The sequence below is a fragment of the Acomys russatus genome, chromosome 30 (assembly GCF_903995435.1).
Source record: "Acomys russatus chromosome 30, mAcoRus1.1, whole genome shotgun sequence".
Lineage (NCBI taxonomy): Eukaryota > Metazoa > Chordata > Mammalia > Rodentia > Muridae > Acomys > Acomys russatus.
This window is the reverse complement of record NC_067166.1, coordinates 11,253,040-11,268,199: the sequence shown is the minus strand read 5'-3', so window position 1 is coordinate 11,268,199 and position 15,160 is coordinate 11,253,040. Positions and strand designations below refer to the sequence as shown.

The following is a 15,160-nucleotide window of genomic DNA, read 5'->3' as shown; positions in this document are numbered from 1 at the left end:
TTACTCATCTTCAGAACACTGCCAAGTCTTTGGGGAAATGAACAGCACACACACACAGAGAAAAAATTAATATTTGGAAAACTGATTCATGCATAAGATAAATGCATCTGCAAATGAGGTTCAGTAAGCAAGGTCTTAATAGTATACATCTGTATCTATTTTGTCTTACATTATGAAAATCAGGGAGTAAATCACAAAAATTAAGCTCAGACCAAATGAGGATTGCAGGTACTTGGAGTAGAAAGGAAGTCCTGGGAATAAGCAGCCTCTCTGTGAGCTGGAACATGGGAGAAAGAAATGGGCTACCCAAAACGACTCTGCATATCTGTATGAAAGGGAAAAGTTTTAAAAAATGAATGTGTTATTTTCAACTATTTTTGAAGCATCAACAGTGTGAAATTTTGTAGATCACATATAACCAGAAAGTTACAAATCTTGGGAAGGGGGCGATCTGGTCCTCTGAGGAAGATTCTGTCATCTTCTGGCTGACAACCTGATGCCTCCTAGTCCTCTGCCAAGAAGTGGAGTTACTTGGCTAGGGTACTTGCACACACTTATCCCACAGAAGCTTTCGTGCCAGCAATCTTTTTTTTTTTTCTCTCTCTCGTGGTGCACTGGCCACTGCCAGACATGGGCCCATCGAATCCACTGGTGCTAAGGAGTTAAGCATCTGAGATTTAATTTAACAGTTTCGGCTTTATTAAGCTGTCACGGAGCGGCCCCACTTTGATAACAGTAGCTGCTCCAATTATGGCTTGGTTTAGGGTTGACAAGTATAATGATTCATTCGTGGCACATGAGAAGCAATAAAAGGTTGTTTTGCATTACAGCTTTAAAAATGTGGGCACTTTTTTCATTTAATTTGTCACTTAGCTTTTGCTAAGAGGACATTTAAATTGCAGTAAAAGGCAAATGGGGCTTTTAGTTTAAATGTAATCCCCATATTTAAATGATCTGTAATGGTGCAATGTTGGAGTGGGAACACTATTGTCTCACAGTGGGTCCTGATGGTGACATGTGACATTTGTATTCAGGTCCTGTATTATCCATGTGGCTAAAGGGCTTCCAATTTCATTTCACAGCCAGAAGCCTGCAGAAAACACCAATTAACTTGCAGATCCCATTTGCCGACAAAACTCAGCCTCTTCTCAATGTCTGGCATCTGGCAGTGCTCAGCATTTAATTCCAAAGCAGAGCCTTGAAGCAACATGAGCCCTGGGTAGGGGCACAAAGTCAAATTCCCCCATTTTATTAAGAAGCAAAGCCTTTCCTTTGTAGTCTAGAAGGAACTTCAAGTTAATGTTTTGGTGAACAGATATTAAGATGTGATAGCTACTACGACTTCTGTAGGGGATTCCTCACAAAACTTAGATCCCATTAAAATGGCACGTGACCTCTACTTGGCATCAGGGCATGCAGACCTATTTCACGAATATAGCAATGTCTTCAAGGTGGGGCAGTGGGGAGGAGGTGGACGAGTGAGTGTGCACAGATGCATGAGTGTGTATGTGTACGTGTGCGTGTGTTTGTAGCTGTGTTCTCAATCCTTGTCTGAAAGCAAACATCTTGAGTAAAGCCTGGGCCTTAATAAAGCAGTGCTGCCAGAGACTGACTAGAATCAGCTGCCACGGCTGCCACCCAGTGAGAATTCCGATTTCTGACTGAAGGTCTTGACACACATTTTTAAAAGCCAACTTGGAAAGGTGAAATGTGACTACAGATTAAATGTGAACACTGTAAACTTCATCCAACATTATCATTTGTATCTTTTTCTTTTTTTGTAACCAAAATATTCAAATGGCACCTTTTTTTTCTAGTCAGCTACTTATACTTTCACATTTCTAAGCACCACTGTTTAAAATTTTATATATTTAATAGTAATCCGGTATTTTCCCTACCTACTGTCTTTTAATGCTATTCCTTTTTAACCTTTATGAACCAACTAGTGAACTCATTGTGTACTACAGAACCACAGCTAGAAAGGCTTAGTTTGTGAAACCTAAAATCATTCAGTTTTCTGTAGAAAATCTTTACTTACACCATGCTTTACCCCTGTGCTCCTCAGCACTACAGTGTGCTTGCTCTAAGACCTCATTGCAACACACGAAAGATATTTACTGTGTCTACGGATCGATTTAAATTTGACTGAGGGAAAGCTACTATCAATACTTCAGGGGACCAAGTAAAATAGCAGATACAATACACTTTTTAAAAAACACTAGAGAAAAGCATTCACAGATACATCTCGACATTTGGCAAGTAGCAGACATACTTGTATAGAAACCAAGCAGAGGTTCAACCAACAGTCAAGTGAAGTTCCTCAAGAAGCATCCTTCTTAATAGCAAGAAAGAAACACTGATGTCAGTTTTCTAGTAGCTTGCTGTATAACCCTAATGGCTCCATTTCATCAGCATACAGAAACCTCCCTGAGGTCAGTTTCCTCATCTCCAAATAGTCTTAAAAGTGCCTTCCATTATGGTCATGCAGGCCCTTCCCAGACAGCTGCTCTTTGTGAGCTACTCTAGGCCTGGATCAACTGGTCAACAGGAATCTCCCCAAGACTACACATGCAGCAAGCAGTTTCCTTTCATGAAACTAATCTGACACCTTTTTCCCTGGAGCAGTGAGCACTGCATAAGGAGGCTCGTCCCCAGTATTTTCAAGCTTCACACAACAAAACGCCAACCCCCTGCTGTATTTTTATATCTTTAATCACCAGAGAGTTTAGACAATAAATTTTAGAGTTGCCATATCTTTTCCATTCTCAAGAACAATGGTTGACCTGGGTCTGTGTCAACTGAAAATAAAGCGAGTATCCAAATCACTTTTGAGAATTCCAATGAAGGAAAAAAAAAAAAATGGCAGACTCAAAAATTGAGATGAAATAGTCAGTAACCAGTCCCACAATGGAAGCCACTTATTCTAAAAATATTGACCCTTTTACCAAGTACTTAAAGGGAGAATCCTGTACTGGCTTCTTCACTCAAGTCAGACAACTCCCCATGCCACCACAGCTGCTTTCTTCAAACGCTAGTCTGAATCCCTGCTTTTCCTACTCAGCTGCCCAAAGCACACTGGCACAGGCTTGCGTGAAGCAGCTCTCTCCAGCATCACTAGGACCATAGTCTTCAATACCCAACTGTGGTCTTAGCTACACACAGCTCAATGTAGTGTGACAGGAAACTCATTTACCAAGCTCATCCCAGAGCTGCCTGTATTTGTCAGTCATTGCAGTGCCTTGCTGCCTCCAAAGTGACAGGCGAGGATCAGCCATGAACTGCTCTGTGATCAAGGTCAACATTCGGGCCCCATTGGAGTCTCTCATCTTCAACATCTCCCGCACCTAGTGGGGCAAACAAAACATGTTTAAAATGTATAAGCAAATAAATAACAGCAACACAAAAGATAACTTATTTTTATTTCTTGTGTGTGTTTGTGTGTGTGTATGAGAGAGAAGCCTTCATATAGCTCCTCTTAGGCATACAAAAGTATGAAAAACGACTGCATTCTAAACTGTAATGTAATTAGAAAAAGCACCATCAATTATTATAATCTGTGCTTTAGAAGCCATATTTATTCAATAGCAAAGTTTCCCCAACTTTTCAATTTCAAATGTTTTGGTGAGCTTTAAACATTTAATTAAGACAAACAATTATGTTTCACATGTAGGGTAAAAATGTACAGGGTGTGTGTGTGTGTGTGTGTGTGTGTGTGTGTGTGTGTGTGTGTGTGTGTGTGTGTAGGGTAAAAATGTACAGTGTGTGTGTGTGTGTGTGTGTGTAGTCTCATGATAAGAGGGTCTTGCTATGCAGCTCAATCTTACTCATGATCCTCCTGCCTCAGCCCCTTGACTGCTGAGATTACAGGCAGGCCATCCTCAGAGAATGCCTTTTATCTAAACTAAATCTAATTTGTGGTCAGATTATACTCAAAATAGATGACTAGCTAATTCATGTTTCAACAGAGCACAGAAGTGCACACAAAGAAGTATCTGAATCTGACAAATAGATGAAAACTATTTCCTTAGCAACGTGTTGCTCCTTCATGGGGTCTTAATGGCACATCCCTGCTGGAATACAGGAACAGCATACAGACAGACAGACAGACAGACAGACAGACACACACACACACACAATCACGAAGAGTTTGGCATGCTCCTGACTCTTCTATTGACTATGTTTACCACCAGAGTAGCAGACCCAAGGCACTCCAATGGAAATGGTTTAGGATTCTTGTAAATTGATCTCATAGTGTAAAAGTTTCTTGAGACATAACTCAGGTATCATACAAGTCATCAGTATTAACTCCAGAATTCAATGTTGCTTATTATATTCACAAAATTGTACAAGGAGTTTACTTTTTAAAATATATTTATAATTTAGGCATGTTCTTTCTCACTGAAATAATTTACAAGAGAGCAGTAGCAGAGAGTCATTCACAAAGATCCACGGGTTCTGGAACCTCTTGAAACACTAAAACCTGCAGTTGCCCACTTTCTTTTTTATTTTTAAAATTTTTATTTTTACTTTTTTCTTCAATTTCCAATATTCCTATATGAACACTCTATATGAACACTTAAAATCATCTCTACATTAACTTGGGGTTTTTAGAATGCTCACTCATGCATGAGTACACACCATCCATGCGTGTCTTTCTGGGTCTGGGTTCCCTCACTTGGGATGATACAATCCACAGACCCAAAGGTGCCAAGTAGCAAAGGGAGGATCCTTGAATCTCACTCAGAGGGGCAAAAAAAAATAGACATCTGAAGTAGCTGGAGGGAGGCACTGGATAGGAGGGGGTAGGAAGGGGTACAGGGATGGGGATCAGGAGTATGGAGGGCCAAGGTTGGGAGTGAGAATGGCAATACCGGTGGGAGGGCATCTCTAGGACAGCGGTCAGTGGTGGTGGGAGGGCATCTCTAGGACAGCGGTCAGTGGTGGTGGGAGGGGGTGGGGAAAGCTTCCAGGAGTCTATGGGAATGACCCTAGATGAGACTTCAAGCATGAGGGATATGGAGCCTGAAGTACTCACCTCCTGTATGTAGCCAAGCAGGACTTCCAGTGGAGGAAGGGGGACAGTAATCTACCCACAAAACCTTTGATGCCAAATTTGTCTTGTCTACAAGTAGTGCAGGGATATAGATGGAGCAGAGATGGAAGGAATGGCCAACCAATGCCTGGCTCAACTTGAGACCCACCTCATGGGAAAGGCCAAACCCTGTCACTATTAATGATACTCTGTTATGCTTACAGACAGGAGCCTAGCATAAGTGTCTTCTGAGAAGCTTCATCCAGCAGCTGATGGAAACAGATGCAGAGACCCACAGCCAAACAATGGGAAGAGCTGGGGAGTCTTGTGGAAGAATAGGGAGACGGATTGAGGAAGCCAGAGGTATCAAAGTCACCACAAAACAACCTATCCTGGGCCCATGGGGGCTCACAGAAACTGAACCACCAACCAAAGAGCATGCATGGGCTGGACCTAGGCCTCCTACATTTGATAGCAGGTGTGTAGCTTGTTCTTCATGTAGGTTCCCCCAACAATTGGAGCTCATGGGGGAGGGGTGTATCTCTGACTCTGTTGCCTGCCTTTGGATCCCTCTCCCTTAGCTGGGCTGCCTTGTGGGAGAGGATGCACTTAGTCTTGCTGAGACTTGATGTACCATGGTGGGCTGGTACTCATAAAGGGGATAGGGGGTATGAGAGTAGGACTGTGAGGAGAGGAGGGAGAAAGGAAGGAAGAAAGGAAAGAAAGAAAGAAAGAAACTAGCTCACTCTATATGAATGTTTCACAAAGTGCCAAAACAACAACAAAACCCAGTGTCTGACATAGTAACTGAACTTGGACTTTCAAACTAACATTGTGAACTGTCCATTTCTCTGTGCCATATTTCCAAAACGAAAGAAAAAAAAAATCAAGGTCATTGTCTCTAAGGAATCCATAAATAAAACACATACAACCCCAAAGTGTACAATACTCAGCATATACCTCACAAACAAGGACCCCAACTTAAGACCAGTTGTCCCTGTGGTAAATTACTGGGACAGGGTCCTATAGGTGTGTGTGTGGGGGGAGGGGTTCTCTGTTCAGGATCTGACATGAAAGGCAAGGCAAGGCAAGGCAAAAAACAAAATAGCTCGTCTGCAATGAGCAGCCCACATACTACGGGTCCTCTACCTCAGGCTTGGGCTAACAAAAGCACTGAACTCCCGCAGCCCCTAGAGCACCTGAGCCTTGTAAAGAATCCACAAGCATTTCTGCCCTGAACCCAAAGGCTGGCCTAAAAGCTATTCCCAATACAGTAGCACCAGAAAGTCAAACAGGCAGTGTCTTGGAGGAAAAGGAGTTGTTGACTGGACAGTGGGCTCCAGAGTTTGAGCTCACCACTGAATTTCCAAACAACGTGTAGACCGGAGCAAAGCAGAACCTCACTTCCTAAGTTCTAAAGCTAAGCCTCCAAGAACTTAGGCAACTGCCCAATGAACAAAAGCAACAGGGGAATCGGAGCCCACATTTGCCTTAAGACTTGAAACACTGTACTAAATGTTCCCACAATTAGGTGCCTGCATTACTTCATGTGCATATGTAACACATTTATAACACATAACTTCAACTGGGAACTGAACCTATGTTCTACGTAGCTCCAGTTTCCATTTGGCTACAAGGTGCTCTGGCGACAAGAAAACACGTGAAATGCTTCCTCTGTGTCTGAAAACTCTAATGGACTTGATTTCTTTTACTGACACATTTCTAAGTTAGTATTCAGCAACAGTAATGAAATAAATGCTGAACTATTAAGCATATAAACCCAAACTGTACAGCAATCAGCTCGAGTACATCCACTGTCTACAGCTAACACATTTTCAAAGTATTAGCTCTGAAGAATGAAGAATTTGAATCACCAAGAAATAATCAAACCACGGTGAAGTCTCTGTAGACTCAAATGCATTACATTATAAACAAACTTTTCTAAACTTTACAATCTACATACAGCCTATAAGATAAAGCTTTTTGACAGAACAAACTAGTTTCTGGCCATATTAAAAAACAGGATCCATACTAAACTTTCTGAATTAAAAATAAATGAATATAAAACATAGACCCACAACTTTCAATTTTTATGAACACTAGAAGGTGTTTAACAAAAGGATCAATTAATAAAGTTAACTGTTCCTCCTCCTCCTAAAATGTAATTTTAGTACATTATGTGCAAGAATGACTATACCCTCAAGAAAATATAATATTTTAGCACTGGGTTTGTGCGGGACGCAGGGTATGTATGTGTCCATGTGTGGGTTATCAACATACATGTGCTCATAGAGCGGAGGCCAGATGCTGATACAGGGCTCCTCCTTTATCACTTTCCACCTTTTTGTTTGTTTGTTTGTTTGTTTTTAAGACAAAGTCTGTAACAGAACCTAGAGCTGAGATGGTTAGTCTCCACTCCCTACGGCTCAGCTTACAGGCATGCCACCACACCCAGCTTTTCAGCTCAGCTTACAGGCATGCCACCACACCCAGCTTTTCAGCGGACTCTGGGGATCTGAACCTGGTCTCCGGCTTGTGCAGTGAGCACTTCCCTCATCAACCCATCTTGCTAGCCCTAGTATTTTTAGAAAAGCATTTTATCCAATATTTAGAAATGGTTTGATGGTGCCAAATGCTCTGCCATGCTTCTGATCACAGAGAACATGCGCTAAAGATACCAGGTGTTTCTTCTCTAGCCATGGGTTTTTACCAGCTGAAATAAACACAGCACCATTATTTAATACTGCTATCAAAGCAATGGAAAGAGATGTTATCATTAGTTTAATAGATGAGAAAACTGGCAAATAATTTTCCAAAGTTTTTAATTCATATACTCAATGAGATTAGAACTTTGACGTCTATGAAACTAATTCACACTTTCGAAACTAACATTTACTATCACTGAAATTATTAAGTTATGTGTCAAAGAAATGCTATGCTTAAAGTTATGCTCCCCTGGGGAAAACTAACTAGAAAGAGAAACACTTGAAAGGATGTCAAGAAACACTGGAACCATTTACTTTGTTTTTGCTATTGAAAGATTTTTTTTTTAAACTGTAACAAATTACCATTTTATAGTAAGGATGAGAGGCGAAGATGCCCTCCCATGCTGCAGAAGGCCACTTGAACAAGTTAACGCTTGTATGAGAACATAACGCTCTCACTGGTTCCCTTGCTTCCGGTCTCCATCCTATTCCATACAGGATGTGAGTTACCACACATGCCCCTATACTTGGAGTAGGTCTTCAAAACTGCCAACCATACCTTTGCAAAGAGCAAGTTAAGCTGCTTCCCTGATCCGTGGTACCCTCCCTGGGAAAGGAACAGTTTCACCTGTTCTTGCACCTGTTCTTCATCCAAGTGCCAGCAGTTCTCATCGTCAACACTAGCACCTGCTGTAGGGTCAGGAGCACCTAGAAAGAAAAAGGGACATGTGCTGCATTAAAGCGGTAACTGGAAATAATTCACAGTCTGGTTTTGCCTAGACATTTTAAAAGTTAATCTCAGTTCCAATTAAACATACCAATTTATGACTGAAATGAATACAAATCACTTTCGATTTCTGAGATTGTCCTGATTCTACGCTTAGTCAAATGAAGATTACTATAGAACTCAAGTATTTCCATTTTGTAGGAGCAGAGTGTTTTTTTTTTTTTTTAAATAAAAAGCTTGTAAGTTTTCTAAAGAATTAAAGAGTCACAAAAATGTCTTACTGTAAATGCATGATTTAGGAAGATCTACATAGGACCTCCTAGAAAAACATGTCTCAAAGACACCCAGAAAACAGGGAACAAGTCACCTCAGGAGAGCCCTTCACTCTTTCCTCGGGTAAATCAAGAGGCCTCGCCATCATCTGCCACTGTACAAACAACAAGCTGATGCAAGTCTTAACTTGCAGAAAACAAAGATTAAAAAGGGAAATCAAGACACATGGGAGCAGGCAGTGCAGCTGTTGTACTAACCCAGGTTGTAGTATTACCTTGCCAAACTGCATAAATATTTTATTGCCGAAGCACACACAAAAGAGAGCAGCTAGATAATAAACCCAGCGAGTGAAGGCTACTCAGAAATTTAAACGGTACCCAGATAATCCGGGGAAAATTTGTAAGCGTCACTATTTGTTAAGAAAATAAAACAATGAGATTTTAAGGTCTAAGAGCTTTAAGAAATAAAATTTTAAATATAAGAACATTTCACTCCTGATGTCTCGGATCCTCATGAGCCTTTAGACAGTTTGTAGATAGGATTCTATGTCTCTTGTCATTTAATGATCGAATACAAATTAACTGGCCAAGGAGGTAATCAATAATGTCTCCTTAGAAACTGAGTCTGCTTGACGCTAGGAGAGAGCCACAGTGGGACAAGAGCCACCCTAAAAAGTGGCATTTGCTCTTTCAGTTTGTCAGCATAGCCACAGTGTCAACTCTGTCAACCTGCCTCTTGGCAAGACATGGCAATATAATGGTATTCAAAACACAAAGAATTCCGGTTCTTAACTAATTTAAGGCCTATTGTTTTTAGCTGGTACATACAATAATAAATACAGTTTATACAATGCCTAACATGCTTATGCTTTTATGTACTAATATGATCACAGCTTTTTATTGAACTGAAAGGTCTGACTGGAAAGACACAGCCTGAACATAAATGAAATGGCCTGATATTTGCTATTCTGTTTTTTTAGTAACTTGTTATAATCCTTTACACTAATTCTATACCATAGTTGAATTGTTACCATACTATTTGGAAAGCATGATTTTGAGTAAGAGAAGAATCGGTGCAGTAATAATAAATATGAGTGTATGTGTATGTATTGTGCTGCGTGGTGACAGTCCCTTAAGGAAGTCAGGGTTTGGGAGACTTACCAGAACGCTGAGATAGGATGATTGCTAGAATAAAATAAAATACCTTCAGGAAATGGCAACGAGCTGATTCTGCTTTAGGCAGATTAGAAGCCTATTAGAAGTCATCTAAAGACAGGGCAAAGAGGGACGGTCACATGAGGACTAACACAAGAACTTGGGCAGAAAGAAACAAGAACAGAGGAGAAGTGAGAGTCCACTCCTCACCAGAGGAGGAGCTCGGGGCAGAGGGACATGAAACCAGCCTCTCACCAGAGGAGGAGCTCGGGGCAGAGGGACATGAAACCAGCCTGGAGAGGCAGAAGACTTCAGAGGCTGAGGGGCTCCGTCTCTCTTCCCGTGGGGGGCTGAACGGGAACTCATGAGGACGTTGCCTCAAGCAGAATAATGAAATACCCTCTGTCCCCATCCTTACCATGAAATATTAATTATGCAGCCACAAAAACGAACGGCAAGAGTCTCCACATCCTACAATGGAAACATGTCTAAAAATGTTGAATGAAAATGAGAAAAAAAAATAAACACCAGTTTACATTGACAGTGCGGCCTTTAAAAAACCTTCCCCATCATTGTCTCCTAGCCTCACCGAGGCAGGAAGACTTGGTGAAGACGTGAGCACGTGAGGGACGCACGAGATCTAGGCGTGTGGAGGGAGGGGCACTGCTTTTTTAGATTAAACCACTGTACAGAATATGGGACAATTCACTGTAGTGGGAAATCCTCAGATTTGGGAGTTCAATTTTAAATATAGTGAATCTGGAATACCTTGAGGACAGGACAGGAAGTGGGCCAAGGATATGAATGGGGGGGGGGGGTCATGCCGTGGGAGGCAGTGCGGGTGTAAGAAGACCCCAGGACAGAGCCCCAGCGAAGGCTCATGTGTAAATGCTGGAGGCAGAGCCGCGAGGGCAGTGGGAATGAGTGGCCTCTTACAAGAGCTGGAAAGACGTTCCCAGAGAGAGGGAAAAGCTGCTCCAATTAGAGATGGGGCAATTAGGCTGGTGTCCAAACTCGAAAGAGTGAGGATGTTATCTGTCACTATTGCCTAAGCAATCCAGAATCAAACACTTTGAGGACGATATCAAAAAGAGGAGGGAAAAGTCAACAGCACCCTCCAAAATATCAAATAAGGTAAATATTTTCTCTCTAAGGGCTTTCTAAAAAGTGTCTATATTTTTCCTATTTCTTTTATCTATATGTATATGAGTACATATATGTATATGTACATTATTACTCATAAGGACTATTAATTGGCATATTTGTTCTCACGGCTCTCATCTGACAGTACACATAATGCTACTGTAACTACCAGGTCTACAACGGTACCTCAGAGGGATTCAGGGTCCCTAACTCGTCCAGCCATTCACTTTGGTTATTGGGACCTTCTCACACAACCCCTCTGTAGAAAAACAGCTACAGATTCTTTACGAAAATGAATCAAAAAGAACTCTGCAAACAGTTAAACTACAAGGTCTCAACTTCTAAGTTCTCTCCAACATACTGCTAAAACCTCCCTTGAAATCTCACGTGCAGCTCAGAATGGCTACTTATCACTCATTTCTACTGCTCCTGATGATCTGGACGGAAACCCAACACCCACTCTCAGCACAGCTGTGCCTCTTTTCTGTATTTTCCTGTGACTCCCTCCTCAGCACAGAGGTCCCAGTTAAACCTTGGGCGGGCGTGCTGAGAGGCCAGCTGTGCTCTATGTGACTAAGGGCTCTCAGTCGCAGGGACCAGAACTCTATGGGAGAAGCATAGTGTTGAGTTTGTCACAGACATCCAAGTATTTTAAGTAGATATAAACTTGAGTTGGAGGAAATAAAGTGATTTTCTATAGCCTGTAGGCAAAGTGACCTACATTGAGAACCCCTCTAAAAATTGCAGACCATAAGCAATTCTTAGTTATTTCAAGCAAAGAGCAACAAATGATATTAGAATCTAGGAATCACTCTTGAATTAAATGATGATTCCCTCCCCTACTTATAAAAGTTAACAGCTTTAAAATATATTACATTCCTGCTTTGAGGAATCACACACACACAGAGGGAGGGAGGTGAGAGACAGAGGGAGGGGAGGGGAGACACACAGACATGCACACAGACACACAGACACACACACACATTAGAATCCCAGTGACTTCAGCTCAAGGAAGAGCTGAGAAAGAATATGTGTATCCTCTGGCAAATTACACTTCTCCCGCTTCCATCTTAATTCCAAAATTCTATGTTACAGGAATAAAAACATTAACTAGGCAATAAAAATTAGAAGTCTGTTGATGCACTGTAGAAAATTTGATTGTTTAGTTAGAAGAATGAAAATAAAGATAACTAGTGGGTGTAAGATTTTACTTGATATATTTAACATATTAAGGTATACATCACACACATTATAGGCTAAAAGATTGAATATCTTATTAATTACTACAACAATGGTATTTATCCCCAAAGTACAAATGCCTACACTTTATGCATTCCAAGTTTTAATGCTGGGATGGGTTACAACTCTGTGGCAAACTGTCTGCCCACCTCATATAAAACCACAGGTTCGATCTTCAGCACTGTTTCCTAGCTAGTTAGTTCAATAACAAGATTTAAAAATAAACTTTAAGTCTGAGGTTTAACTATTAAATCCCAATATGTCTTAATCAAATACTTTATAGAGTACTTGATTAGGCATCACATAAAATCTAAGAGCTGTGGAATCTACTTCTACTTATTAATGGTCATCTGTAATCAAAGACAAAGCATTTAACTTTGAAAAGAAAATACAAAGAGAAACAAAGTTCACATATTTACATATTTACTATTAAATAACCTGAGTTAGGCAGGAACCAGAATCACTATATCCATACATTAAATGCTTTAATAGCTATCATGGTTTTTGTTCTTACTTATAGGTGCTATAGTATTTGCAATGTATAATCAATCATTATGAGTATTTTATTACTAAAGTTCATCAACTCTTTAGTTTCAAGCTTTTGGGGAAAGGAAAACTATCTATTGTGGGATGGGCAATGAGAGACTTAATTGTCAGTCATTCCAAGACAGGTAAGTGTTTGAGTCTGGTTCACCTTCCACCTTGGTAATGTGACACCAAAGGAGGAAGTAAAGGAGAATTCATGGGCACGAAAAATCACTGTCTAGTCTAAGCCTACTACTTAGCTCTGATTCATCAGAACAGCGAAACTCCTCATCACAATAGTTCCCTAATTTAAAACCTATCAAAATTGCTAGGACACACTGGATGCCTTGGCACCATGTCACATCTACTGAATTGCACTTTTCTCTTTGAACTAGTGGAGAAGAACAAGGATTCTGTAGTTGAGAGGGAGACTATGAAGTGTCTTGGCATACTGTGGACCTTAACAACACAGAAGAGCACTCAGGGGTACCACACAAGCACCTCTCCCCATTGTGAAGGAAGCACATTTTAAGACGCTCATTGAAAGGAGTGTCTCATGCTGCGGATGCCGTCTTCTCGGGGCTAGATAACACCACCTCACCCTGTGCGCTGGAAACTGAGCCATGAAGAATAGTCAGCATGGGCTTCCGTTGTGCCCAGCTCACAGGTTTAGCGTTCAAATGTAGAGTGAGAAGGTAATTCTTTCTTTTCTGCCTCTGCTGTGACCAACTACTCCCAGGAAACCAGCGTTTCAGGCATCCATCTTTCTACATTTATTTAGTGCGTATGTCACGTGCCAGTCAGTTCTCTCTGCATCACATGAGTTCTGATGCTCAAATTCAGGTCCTCAGATTCAGTGGCATAGGCCTTACCCACTGAGCCGTCTCGCTGTCTCCCCAATAATGTTTTTAGCTATTTACACTTAGAAATCATGTTCTGTTTTATCAAAATCATCAAATTTCCTCTATTTGGGCATAATGTAGGCAGCAGGTATCTATACTACAGAGGTAATTAGCTAGTCTCTGTTGGGCGACCTACGGAAGTACGCTATCATGCAGGTTTAGTGCCTACTGTTTACACTAGGAAACATTAAGTCAATGGGTATGCCTGTCTTACACACTGATGGCAAAACCATGACATCACCATTAGTTCTGAGGAGAAAAAAACAGAGAGAGAGAGAAAAAAAGAAAGCTAAGCTTAGAGACTCAAGACTCAAAAACAAGTCTCTCTTTAGAGCAGAAAGAAAACAAGAATACTTTAAAAACATGACCATGAACACTGAAGAGACATGTTCTTTAGAAAAAATTTAAATTTCATTCTCAATCCTCATTTTAGGATGGTGTCTAACTAATGCTTGGATTTAAGTTTATCGTTTTGTTGTAGTTCAAACAGCGAGACCCTTGCTCAGTACCTCTCCACCATCCCTTGCAGTCCACTGCCAGGAGAGGACGCGGTGGCTTCTCCAGAAGCTACAGAAAGGACAGCTTGTTTTCTCAGCCAAAGGGGCTGATGGCAGAGGAAGGCCTGATGGGTGCCACTTCTGCTCTAACCGATTACCTTCCTTTAGCTAAACACCAGGAAGTAGATGAGCTACACATGCCAGCGAAGTGTCTAGGGGTCCTCGAGTACCACTGTCTCCAGCCCTCCTCCACCATTTCCCTCTCTTCCAACAACTGCTCATCTCTTATTGTTTAATTTACTTCAGTCTTCAGAAGACTAGCATGTATCTTTTCTTGGTAAAAAGCAATAAAGCATGTGTACATTTTCCAAATCTCATTAAAAGTGCAGCATATAAACAGTGTAAAAAGCTGCATGGTAACAGGTACATCATTTTCAGTTGTTTATTTGATAAAATGTGCTAACAATTACTTAGTACACAAATATAAATATTTATGCCAAGTTCTCAGAATTTTTTTTTTTAATCAAACTCCTCAGCCTTATTAGAAAGGCCTTTACCACACTTGTGAGCTCTAGCAATAGTCAGCTCTGCTTACTTTAAATGATGCTTTAAAATGCTGGTCTGTGTGCTGGATGCGGTGGCACTGTTTCCACCCCCCCCCCCCCCAAAGAAACCACAACAAAAACAGCAAACAAACAAAACAATGAACAAACAAAAAGAGTCTATAAATATTTTCCTCCATTATTTACTACTGACCCTACAGCCTACAGATGCAGCTCAGCTAACACAGCACAGTGACGGGGACAGCAGGACCCACTCCTGTTCACTCTCTTAGCGTTTAGTTTTGTTCACCTTGTATGAGACCTCTTGCCCCCATAACCAGGCTTGAAAGCATGGGACCAGCGGCTGGATTCCAATTCAGGTGAGTCAGACTTCAAAGATGGAAGTCTTATTAAACACGGA

At 41.1% G+C, this 15,160-nt stretch overlaps 1 protein-coding gene across 1 annotated transcript in view; it reads right to left on the bottom strand.

Annotated features, from left to right (window-relative positions):
- Positions 1 to 15,160, bottom strand: part of Zswim6 (zinc finger SWIM-type containing 6) — a 171,101-nt gene that overhangs the window by 42,395 nt on the left and 113,546 nt on the right. Inside the window, exons 3-4 of the mRNA XM_051172422.1 lie at positions 8,297 to 8,445; positions 3,194 to 3,344 (exon numbers count right to left, since the gene is read on the bottom strand). Of these exons, the coding sequence (XP_051028379.1) occupies positions 3,194 to 3,344; positions 8,297 to 8,445 (300 nt within the window). The remainder of the gene's footprint in view (positions 1 to 3,193; positions 3,345 to 8,296; positions 8,446 to 15,160) is intronic.